The 11458-nt window shown below is 54.4% G+C and overlaps 1 protein-coding gene and 1 long non-coding RNA gene across 3 annotated transcripts; both read left to right on the forward strand.

Moving 5' to 3' along the window:
* The first annotated feature begins 4454 nt into the window (after positions 1-4454).
* Positions 4455-6438, forward strand: LOC100839886. Of its 2 annotated transcripts, none has more exons than XM_010230819.3 (2): positions 4455-4940; positions 5046-6438. In XM_010230819.3, the coding sequence occupies exons 1-2, from the start codon at positions 4568-4570 to the stop codon at positions 6251-6253; spliced, it is 1581 nt and encodes a 526-aa protein (XP_010229121.1). In that variant the 5' UTR covers positions 4455-4567; the 3' UTR covers positions 6254-6438. The 2 variants fall into 2 exon arrangements, with proteins under 2 accessions (XP_010229121.1, XP_010229122.1); XM_010230820.3 differs by having other exon boundaries at positions 5049-6438.
* Positions 6439-7241: 803 nt separating this feature from the next.
* On the forward strand, positions 7242-8269 carry LOC106865919. Its single transcript, XR_002962105.1, has 3 exons — positions 7242-7415; positions 7497-7677; positions 7845-8269. It is a non-coding gene; the product is annotated as an uncharacterized LOC106865919 (long non-coding RNA).
* Positions 8270-11458: the final 3189 nt, after the last annotated feature.

The following is an 11458-nucleotide window of genomic DNA, read 5'->3' on the forward strand; positions in this document are numbered from 1 at the left end:
ATTTTGTTGCATTTTATTTGAAGTGATTTGGAGCTTCGAATCAATTTTGAGGTTGAAAAACAGAAAATAGATAAATGAAAAGGAAAAACCGAAGAAAAACCGGACCGGACCGACCGGCTCCGCCAGCCCGAGCCGCCCGCGGCCACTGACCGGTGGGACCCACGCGTCATCTCCTTCCTCCAACTGCCTCCGGATTCCACGCGCACGACTCCGAGTCCGCGACCACGCCTCCACTCCGATTCCTCCGCGCACACGACTCCAAATCCGAAACCCCGCGCGTCATATCGAGGCCCCCGAACTCCTCTTCCACTTTCCCCAAACCCCACGTCCAATTTTGCATCAGTTAAAGATTAATTGCTTGCCGGAGTTCGTTGCTGCCGTCGCCGTTCGTCGCGTTTCGCCGTCGTTCCAGTGAGCCTCCGCCCGCGCCGACCACCCTCCCGTGCGACTTTTGACGCGGACCGGTTTGTTTTTGGCGCTCCGCCTGCGTGCCGCCTCGCCGCCGCCCGCGCTCCGCCCGCTCCTCCGCGCCGCTCGGCCCGTGCCGCCGCCCCAACCCGCGCTGCCCGCGCCGCCCGCCGCCGTTTGCCGGCCGTCCGCGCCGCCGGCCAGGAACCCTAGGTTCCAGCCAATGCCGTGCTGCCACATGGCAGAGCCTTATTTTATTTTATTTTCGGCCGAAATAATTAATGCAATTTTGCAGAAAAGCCCCTGTAACTTCAAAGCCTCATATCTTTCAAACCGTTTGTCCAAAAATTGTGTTCCGCACCTTTCTGGAATCGTCACAACTTGTAGTTTTGAAACTGTCTAATTTCAGTTTTAAACAACTTAGTCAGAAGCTATTTACAGAATGGTTGAATATGGTTTAAATTTCAAATGAATTGTTTCAAAATTGTTTTGAGCATGTTATCTTGCTGTAAAATTATTTAAACTTGTTCTCTGTCCATTAGTACCAGAAAAGAAACTATTTTGTGAATAATAATGACATACAAGTTTAAATCTTGCTCTATGTTGCAAAAGCCACACAATTTTTTAATTTAAACCCTATCCTTGTTTCATGCATATTAATTACCTCTTTGATGTGGTATAATCTGTCCAAATCACTTGAAAAACTTTTCAAAACAGAAACAAAACATTTTACCTTGGAGGTAACCTTTGTGTGCATCATCATGGCATGATTTTTGTATTGAATGTTGTGTTTATTGTGTGTGCTTTCTTTTATTTTAGATTGTGTGGAGTGTTTTCCTTGTTGTTGCGAAGAGTGCGAGAACTATCACAACCTTGGACAAGGCAAGTTCACTTTGATCATATCCCACTATAATTGTTGTTTTAAAATAGTTATGCATTAGTCTTGTTGGTAGAGATGCATGATAGGGCTATTACTCGTACTTCTATGCTGGCTATAAATCCCAGGTAGTATAGTTTACCCTCGCCATTACCTTGCCACCAGATTGCCATCGATTGTAGTTGAATGCTAGGCTATGGTAGTATCGTGGGGGAAATAACTACATTATGATATTGTTATGTAGTTGGCTATATGAAATGTTTTTGTTAGATGTAAGGCAAAACAACTAATTCAATGAACCATCCTAGGACGGGCTGCTTTGAAGATTTTGAGGATTAGCGGCGTCAGGTCCATTTCTATGGGTCCCTCTGAGTCGAGTTCCTGTGGATTCAGGAATGGATCGTCCATGGACGTCTCTCCCATGGATTCGGGGAGCGCCTACGTTGCAAATGTGGAATGCGACCTGGGGTAACCGAGACTGGACTAGTTTCCTACTTAGAAGCTTCTAGTACAACCACAATGCTATATGGGCTCTGGCGAGACAAGAGTAAGTTGTATGAACCTAGACCCGAGGAATTGTACTGAGGTAGTCGTGTAGGGGGAGCGTGATTCTCTCGTGGTTTAGGGAATTACCTCTGAAATCTCGTAATCTATGCCGTTGCTACTCTACCCTGAGGACAGCAAGGGATTAACACGTCGGTTTCTTGTGGGGAATGTGTACAAACTCTCGAGAGCGTCAAAACTAAGTACTTAGCCGTGTCCCCGGCAACGGACAATTTGAGCAACTAGATGTGGAGCTGTAAGGAAAGTCTCACTCATTTCAATTTCTTAAATAAAATGAATGGTTTGAACATGGTAGGAGCACTTGATGAATCCACTTCAATGTGCTCTAGGTTAATAGAAGCATGGGTGTGTCTACCCCGTGTCCAATAGTTAACATTATTATAACATTCCTTTGTAGTAGGGTAATTTATGTTCTGCTTCCACGCAAATAGCCTTGAACCCCACTTTGCCACATTATGCATATACTTGGTAGGCTCTGATATAACTCCTAGTGAATCTTGCCAATACATTCAATGTATTGACCCTAGTGGCTGCATTCTTTAATGATGCAGGAAGCTCCGACGACGAGTAAGATGTACGTTCTGCTTGTTTGGATTACAGGCTTACATTCCAACACGCTCTCACCGTGGTGTTGACGTGCCCTTGTATCTTTCGCTTTTCGTTGCTTTGTTTTATTTCCGGCTAACCCGTGAGGTTATGCGAGTTGTAAGTACCTTTTAAATTCTGGATGATACGTTGTAATATTGAGACCTTTGTTCTATGATATTACATATTGAAACTATGTGTGCTAGTGAGTCGATCCAGAGACTAGCACTAAAGCACAGAGATCGAACCGTTGTTACGGGGGCGGTCGCTTCAGCCTCGCATAGGAGCTTGTCCTCGCACTTGAAGTACCCAAAAGTCCTCTTGCTCGTGCCCTTCTTGCGTACGCCATCGGTGTCGCCATCAGTGCCGGCATTTTTGCCGGCGTTGTTGTAAAACGGCTCGGTCTCAATGCTGCCTTCCTGCGTGTCCTCCATCCACTGCTCATCGAATCCTTCATCATAAGTTGGGGCTTCGTGGCCTATGAGGTCCTCCATGAATTGGGACTGCTCATTGAAGTAAGCCGACTTGCCCGGGTCGACGTTCCGTGCGGCCGGCATTTCGACAAACAGGTTGCGGCCATTCTCAAAATTGGATGCTGGGAAAGGACACAGAACCTTTGCCAGGGGAAGCGTTGAGGTCGATGTTGTCGGCGCCCGGAGCGGTCGGCGTGGGGGTCAATGTATCGGGCAAATCCGACCTGGACGACGAGCGATGCTAGACTCGGTGCTAGCCGACGTCGTGGGTAAGCCGCCGGCCGCCAAACCGGCATGAGCTTGTGCCACATTGCCAAAGAGAAGTATGGTCCGCAACACTTCGTCCTGTCGCTCCTTGGTGCGGGCTTCTTCCACGAGATGCCCCTCGATTTCCTCCTTCCGCTCCCCCTCTTTGGCGGCGGTGGCGAAGGCTATATCACGCACGAGCTTGCGTTGCCACCGTTCGCCCCTCTTTTGGGACTCGATGGCCCTCGCCTCCAGGGTCATCTCCTTCTTCGGCTTCTTGAGTCAAGTGGCGGCGGTGGCCTCTAGGAATGCTTCGGCAGCAGGGGCTGGCGGCGGCGGGAATATGGGCGAGAACATTTTGGGAAGCCATGGCGATCGCGCGCGGGAGCGGCAGTGGGGAAGAAGAGTGGGCAAATGAAATTGTTGCTGGTCACAAACAAGAGGGTCATGGGTTTATGGAGGGCGAACGAGCAGAGCTCGGTTTCTCGTCCGCACGTGACGCACACCTGGCCTTAATTTGGGTTGGGAATGTGCCTGACCGAAAAAGAGAAGAAGGTAGAAATGCGTTGCCCCGCTGGCCGCAATTTTGATCCGTTTTCACCGAAACAGACTTCCGGCCCAAATGGGTCACCGGAGGTGGCCTTATCGCCTTGTGGCGGAGCGATTCCGCTGCCCCGGTTTTGACACGGATCTGTGGATGGCACCCGCCGAGTTCGGGGCCGGGTTAGGCCATACCAGACCCGGACCCGGCCGCCCCCGCCCCCCCCCCCCGGGACGCGGACCCGGAACCGGACCCGACGTCGGGTCTAAAAATTTCTCAGACCCGGACCCAAGACGGGTCTCGGGTACCCGAAGGTAAACTCGACCCGCATCAACCAAGAACAAACAACAAATCGGAGTGAAAAAAAATTGCGGCAACAGAGGGCTGGTGCGTGGCAGAGCTTGCATGGCTGAGGAACGGCAACCGGCGCGAGGCGGAGCGACGGCGGCAGCGGGTGCGCGAGGTGAGGGCGGCGGTGGTGGGGCATGCCGGATTCATAGCACTGCACTGACGTGTGGGTCATATGTTACGAACCGGGTTTCATGGTTCGTGTGGGAGTCCAATCGGGTCTAGACCCGTCGGGTAATCAGGTTTCGGGTAACGTGGATCGGATGCATGGTTTTCGTAAGGATGCAGCAGGAGAAATACGCGTTTCTCACCTGGATCGAACGGCAGCGCGCGCGGCGATCAAACGGCTCACGAGGCGCCGCCTCCTGCACTCGACGGACTCCTAGCGCAGGCCCTAAAAGAGGGGGCGAATCCTTTAGAGAAGGATAGAGGTTAGAGAGTCCTCCAAATCTCCAGCCTCTTCTGTTCCAGCTTCTTCTATTCCAGATCTCCAGCCTCTTTTCATATCCGGCGGCAAAAGTAGCGATGTCGGCGGCGGCATGGCGGTGGGTTTGGAAGCAGCCGGCATATCTTCCAGATCCAAGGCGCATTACTTGGATGGCGGGGACCTCCTCCACCTCCTCCTCCCGATGTCCGTCGGCATCGGCAGGGTGGTGGCTTCGGCCGGTAGCACAGAAAGATCGGATTTTTACCATGCCCGAGCCAGCCGGATTCTACTATTCTGGGGCCAGTCGTGTTCGCCAGTTTGGCACAGCTATCCAGTGGCCGGCGTTTCTTTCAGATCCAGGGCGCGTTCGTCAGATCTCCGGTGCCTCCTCCGGACCTCCGTCGGCGCAGGCGTTGACGGAGGCGGTGGCATGGGGGCGGTCGACGTCTCCAACCTTTTCGTCGTCTCGAGGTCAGGCGTCCGCTCCTTGTTTCATAGATCGAATGCCCTTTCCTTCCAATCCCCGGCACCTCCTTCAGTTCTTCGGCACCTCATCTCGATCTCTGTCGGAGTCAGCAGGATGGTGGCGGCGGCAGCCAGCATGGAAAAGTCGGATCTATGCCAGATTATTCCTTTCAGGTCTTGGTCAGGCTCGCCTGTTGAGCACAGCAAACCAGCAGCAACGGCAGACCACGAAGCCACATCTGTACCTCGTACTTGATGACCACCCGAACGGATTCACGATCCACAAGCTTGACATTGACCTGCAAGTCGGCTCGAGCTCTGAAGAGATCCCGCTGAACTTCCCTGAGCCACCCGCCCTACGCATAGGGCCTCCAACAATTGGGAAGTTTGCACAGTTTGCCGCCCTTGGCAGCCACATCATCGCCATATGTCCCTGCACCAAAGGACTTTCAAAGACAGAAGAGGGCTTCCGCGGTGCTACCCTCATCTTCGACACAAAGACATCTATACTTTCTGTGTCAAATATTTTGCCGAGAAAGCTACCATTCGGCTATGAAGCAGCCATAGCCGTCAGGAACAGACTATATGTGTTTGAATCATGCATGGTCATCAACGAAGGCTCAAATGGTTTATATTTCTCTGGAGGCTTACATTGTCTCGCTGCAGATCCGAATGGTGATAAGATGCACTGTGCTTGGCAACCCTTGTCCGATTCCTCCCAGTTCTCTTGGAGTTGGACTGACAGCCCTCCTAAGTTACCTTTTGATCCCAAGGGCATCACTGCGTATGCCCTGAACCCGTGCACGGGCAACATCTTATTGTCCGTTTCTGGGTTAGAGAGCTCGGGTACATTTTCGTACGGTTTGGGAGGTAAAGCTCAGTGGACGTACCTTGGTAATTTTGTGCTGCCATTCAAAGGCCCTGTTCACTATGACGATGAGCTGGACGCATGGGTTGGGCTTCACTTCCCCTCTCATCAAACAAAGGATACTGTTGGGTACATTTGTGCATGCCCTGTCTTTACTAGCAACGAGCTGCCGCAGTGGAAATTGTGCATGCAGAAGCTTTTTATGGAAGACCCATACTTGAGGCATGTCGATGCAAAGCTCGTTTACATGGGTGAGGGTAGCAAGTACTGCCTCGTGGAGCGCCTCACACCTATTGGAGCGGGTGAGATGAATTATCTGATCCGCCTGACCACGTTCATTGTCATCTATGGTGAGGACAGGGTGCTCAGGACCATACCTCACTCTCATGCTCGCTTCTACAAGGCGCCCAGCTACGTTTTTAAATTTGATTTGCAAGCGTTCTGGATGTAATCTATGCTCCAAGCTTTTTAATCTACCCAGCTTAGTTTGAAAGATTGTATCTGCCAGATCGTTGGATCAAATTCGAATGTGGCTCTCTTTTATATTTTCTACGTCTTGCTTTTATGACATCTGATAATTTGCTCCCAAAGAAAATGTTCCTCGTCAGATCTTTAATCTATTTTGTTGTTGTGGAATTTAGTCTCGCATTAGTGTAGCATTCCTCAAATGCTATTACCTTGTCTTGTTTGGATGTACCTTTTTAACTAATTTGCTAAATTTCTAATTCTGCTTCACTGTGGGAGCTATATTTTGCTCTTCAATCAAAAAGACCTAATGAGAGGGCGTGAGTAAGATTGTAAGTGCTCCTTGTACAACAAAAATGAAGGGCTAATCATATATTGGGATGCAGATCCTAGAACATGTGATGTGATCCTTAGAACATGCAATTTGTTTTTTTTTTGTAGGAACAACATCCAATTGTCTGGTAACACTGCACGCAAAATCAGGTCTTTGAGGAATGGCATATATTATAGTATGCAATAATGCATCCTGAGTTCCCCCACACTTCTTTGTAAGTTTTCATTATTTGTAGATAGCAGTATTGCTACTGCATATGAAGTAATCCTGTTTTTTCTCTAATTTATCTTACTATTCTCATTCTTTCTAAATGAACAACTTGCACATGTCTGCTGTTACGTAATTTTATCTTACCATTCCCACTTTTTTTGGATATGGATGAAGCATGCTTTTGAGATCCTTCTGTTTATTGCTCTTATTCTCGTCTTATTCCTGCTTATAATCTTGATTTTGTTCTGACATGGGTCTTCAAAGAAGAGGGGGCAACCGAGCACGCAAGCGGCCGCCCCAGCTAAGAAACAGCGCCCGGTAACCAGCGCGCGCTGCCGCTGACGCGGGAACTGCGGCGGTGCCTGCCGCAGGAGGCGGAGGCATCTCCTCCCAGGATCAGCAGGGTCTTGACCCGGGTACAGGTATCAGCAACTTGAGCATGTCTGGTGTTACCTGATTTTATGTTACCATTATCAGTTTATTTGGAAATGATAGAAGCAAGCTTTTGAAATGAGCAACTTGCACGTGTCTCGCGTTACTCATTCATTAACGGTTTTCTTTTTCGTTAGACCGCGGAGCAGTACAGGACTTAGGCCTTCTCCCAGTGCGTCATCTCTTAGTGCATGGTGTATTTGTTTATGCTTTATTTCATTCTACTAATATTTGTTTCTTTGGTTGTGTCTAGAGGTGGGGCTCACGGCGATGTAGGAGGAGGGTAAGGAAGCGAGGAGATGATGGTGGGGGCTGATGGTACAGCGCAGATGGCTGCTGTGACTACGCCTCAACGGCTGACCTGGATGCCTTCAAGGTGCGACGTGACAAGCAGCTCTCTATCTCCCTCCCGCTCCACCATATCCCATCTTTAGGTGCGATGGAATATTTATTTTGCTTTTATTTCTTGCCATATGTAGAGTGGTCTTATCGAAGTTTCATTGGTGAATTATTATGCTTTCATCACTTTTTACAGAAATATCATCATCATTGATGATCTATCTTTGTCATCATCTGATCATTTATGATGTGAATATTGTAGGAAACCTCGGAAGCACGCATACGGCTGTCGCACCAGTGGCACCCAGGGTAACACCGCTGCGCGACGCGTGGCCCCTTTCCCTGAGTTCCCGGGAAGGTCTCATCCTGGGGAGCGCCAACGAGCTTCTCGGCAAGCTATCAGCCCGCAAGGGGCTTCCCGGGAGGAGGTTCCCAGACGCGCTGGGCCCGGGTGCTTCCCGCGCTGAATGCGGGGACTGGGGGTTCCCGGACGCGTGCCCCCGCCTCGGGTCGTGGGGCCCACTGGACAGCGCCACACGGGCGCTTGGCGGGCACGGAACGCGCAGTCCCACCAAGGCAAGGAGTAAGGCGCGCGGCTCAGTAAACGAGCCGACCGACGGGTAGTTATCCGTCCGATCCAAGGAACAGTGGTTGTCCAATCTTACGCTAGAGTATTAGGCCCTAGCAGCGGAGGTGGCACCCATGCATGCCACTAGCTCACCAGGGAGAGTTGCGTGCCTCCCCGTTGGACACTTGTAGTCCATGCACCGTGGCACATGTGGCATCCCCTTGTGTATAAAAGGAAGACCCATGCCAACGGTCAAGGGGGTTAGAGGGTTGACGGGTCAGACAGTTGGGAAGATAGTGAGTTGGTCAGTTGGCTCCAGTAGACAGCCAGCAGAGAGCGGTGAGGAGCGCCTAGCCACTGAGAGAAAGCCCGGGAGTTTGCCCGGCGACCTGGAAACGTTTGACCCGCAATCAATATCAGCTCAGACAGGCAGGACGTAGGGTTTTACACCTCCGGGTGGCCAGAACCTGGGTAAAAAACGTGCGTGCATCTGTTCTTGGACTAGCGCGTACCCCTAGCACTTCGTCTCGCCGGCCCTGTAGGCCCTCATCGGCCGTCCCGGCGATCACCGGGTCTCCGCCCCAGACGCTCTTATCAAACCTAAAAGGGGGACGTGGCCGCACGCCCCCGGTGTCGGAGCACCGAGCGACGACATCTGGCGCCAGGTAGGGGGCGCGGGAGTGGACAGCGCCGGAGATCGCCGGCAGTGGAAGTTCCCATCGTCATCGGCTTCAGTCTTCTTCGTCGACGAGCCTTGTCACCATGCCCCCAAGCGGGCTTGTGATCCACGCATAGACCCGCGTGAGGCCCCAGCGGCGCACATGCGGTCGCACGACGTGCGACCCGAGTCGGGAGCTCAAGAGAATCCCGAGCCCTCGAGGGTGCAGCAAACGCAGCTGCCTCCACCGCCTCCCCGACCGTCGACCGACACTTGGCCGAGAGGACCGGCTGCCCCCAGCGTCGGGGGCAGTCGTGCGAGCACGCGTGGCGTCGCCCCGGCCAGCCAACAGGTGGAGTCGCGGCCCGAGGATGCCCCGCGGCAGCGGCATCCGGAGCACGCCGCGTCACGGGCGACCCTTGGAGGTTCGCACCCTGCGCACCCGGAGGCGTCCGGGGCCAGGGCGGGAAGCAGCCGTTCAGGAAATCGGTTGCCCCCCGTGCGAACCCCGGCTGAAGCCATCGTCGCCGCGCGCGTCATGGTGCGGTACGAGCCGCAGCAGGGCACGCCGGCGCACGAGACGTGGGGCGAGGAGTTGGAAGCGCTTCTCGCCCTGGCCGCCCAACAGCCGTAAGGCGAGGGCGCCCCGGTAGGCTCCGACCACGGGCAGAACCCAGAGCGCGAAGGCGCACCGCCCGCCTCACGACAGGGGGAGAACCCTCCCCCTCCTCAACGGGGCCAGGTAGACGGGAGCCCGGAGGGGTCCTTGAATTCATCGCCCACGCCCACTGGAGCAAGAAGACGCTCCCCTAGGCCCAGAAGACGGCGGCAACGCGTTCGCGCACGAGTTGCGGCGGGTGGTGTGGCCCCGTAAGTTCCGAGCGCCTGCGCTCGGTACGTACGACGGGACCGCTAACCCCAAAGATTTTCTCCTGACCTATACGCTGGGCATGCATGCCATCGGCGCCGACGACAAGGTCAGGGCGAACTGGTTCCGATGGTCCTGAAGGGATCAGCGCGAACCTGGTTGCTCAACCTGCCCTCCGGATCTGTCGCCACCTGGGCAGAACTGCGCGAGCAGTTCGTGAGCGCGTTCCAGGGCGGCTATAAGCGCCCGGGAACCATGGCGGAGCTGCACAAACCGGGAGAGACGTTCCGGGCCTTCGTCAACCGCTTCACCAATCTCTCCTATTCTATCCTGGAGGCGGAGGCGGCCGCCATCATCAACACCTTCGCCATCAACGTCCGCGATCCCAAGATGCGTGAGAAGTTGAGCACGCATCGGATCCGGACGACGCAAGACTTGTACGCCTTGGCACACAAGTGCGCCATGGCCGAGGAGGGGCGCCTAGCGCCCGAGCTGGCAGCCCAGGTTGCCGCGAGCCCTGGCGAGGGCTCGCAGAAGAAGGGTTCCCATAAGCGCAGCGGGAACCAAGTCCTCGCTGCGAACCCGGGAAAGGAAACGCTCACATCCAAGTTTGGCATCGACCCCTTTGTGCCGGGGGCTGGGAAGCAGGAGAGATTTATTTGATTTACCTGTGTTACTTGTTTTTGTAAGTTTCGGAATTTTTTCAGCACCTCGGATCTGGTAAGAGTCTAACCTGTAGGAAAGGGATGAATCTTGTACACTGTGGTGCCCGTGAGCTGCCCACGGGTGGCACCATACATCGGTGCCTTGTGGCGGGGGAGGACCGCAACACAAGGGGTTCACCGCACTTCGAGGCTTCTGAGTTGACGGCTGGCCGCCACGTGTGCCGTGGTTACCCGGTAAGCATGGCGGCGGAAACTGCGCCGCGTTCCAGGAAAAGGCGCCACGGTGCCGCGCGGATCCGTCGCGCGCGATGGCAAGCCTCCCTCCCGCGTCTATAAAAGGCGCGCCCCAACCATGGAATTGCTTAGAGCGAAGCCGGGTTCGGGGCCGTGAAAGCAGGTGGTGCGATGGAGGCGCGGAGGTGGTGCTTCTCGCCGGCACTTAGCGCCGGCGGGTGCGCCGCCATCGCGCCCCTGCCGCATCACCCCATCGAGCCCACCCCGAGGGGCGCCGCAGAGGCGCGGTGGTAGTGCGTGCCATCGGCGTCCCGCGTCGACAGGTGTACTGCTGTTGTGCCCCTGCTGCGCTTCCTCAAAGGGGCGGTTCCAGGGCAAGGGTCGCCGCAGAGGCACTGTGGTGGCGCATCCCGTCAGCGTCCGGCACCGACGGGGTGCATTGCCACAGTGCCCTTGTCGCTCCCCTCCATAGGACACCTCCGCAAGGAGCAAGGTCGGCCGCGGAGACTCCATGGTAGTGCGTGCCATCCGTCCCTTGTGCCGGCGGGTGCAATATCATAGGGACCCGGCTGCATTCCCGTTGAGAGAGCCTTTTTCGGGCGCGGGTCGTTGCGAGGATGCTGCGATAGCGCCGGTGCCGGCGCTCGTCGCTCGTTACGGCCCATCACCGCGTCCTTGCCGCGGCCCTCGAGCAGTTTAGCTCCCGGGTAACAAGGATCGTCGCATCCCTTGGGACGAGTCCCCCTAGAGAAAACCCAGGTCTCCCCAGTTGCGGGGGCTGTCGCTAGAAGGCTATAACTTCCTCGTCACCCGTACCCGCCGTTCGGGGTGTGGCGAAGCCGGCGCCGAGGACGTTATAGCCGTCTCGCGGCTGCTCCCGGAG

Source organism: Brachypodium distachyon, chromosome 1, assembly GCF_000005505.3.
Source record: "Brachypodium distachyon strain Bd21 chromosome 1, Brachypodium_distachyon_v3.0, whole genome shotgun sequence".
Classification (NCBI taxonomy): domain Eukaryota; kingdom Viridiplantae; phylum Streptophyta; class Magnoliopsida; order Poales; family Poaceae; genus Brachypodium; species Brachypodium distachyon.

Bases quoted from the DNA above. Each gene is read 5' to 3' on its own strand.
- LOC100839886 (XM_010230819.3), top strand. From the start codon at position 4,568: ATGTCGGCGGCGGCATGGCGGTGGGTTTGGAAGCAGCCGGCATATCTT. The intron at 4,941-5,045 runs GTCAGGCGTCCG...TGTCGGAGTCAG, and splicing joins AACCTTTTCGTCGTCTCGAG to CAGGATGGTGGCGGCGGCAG.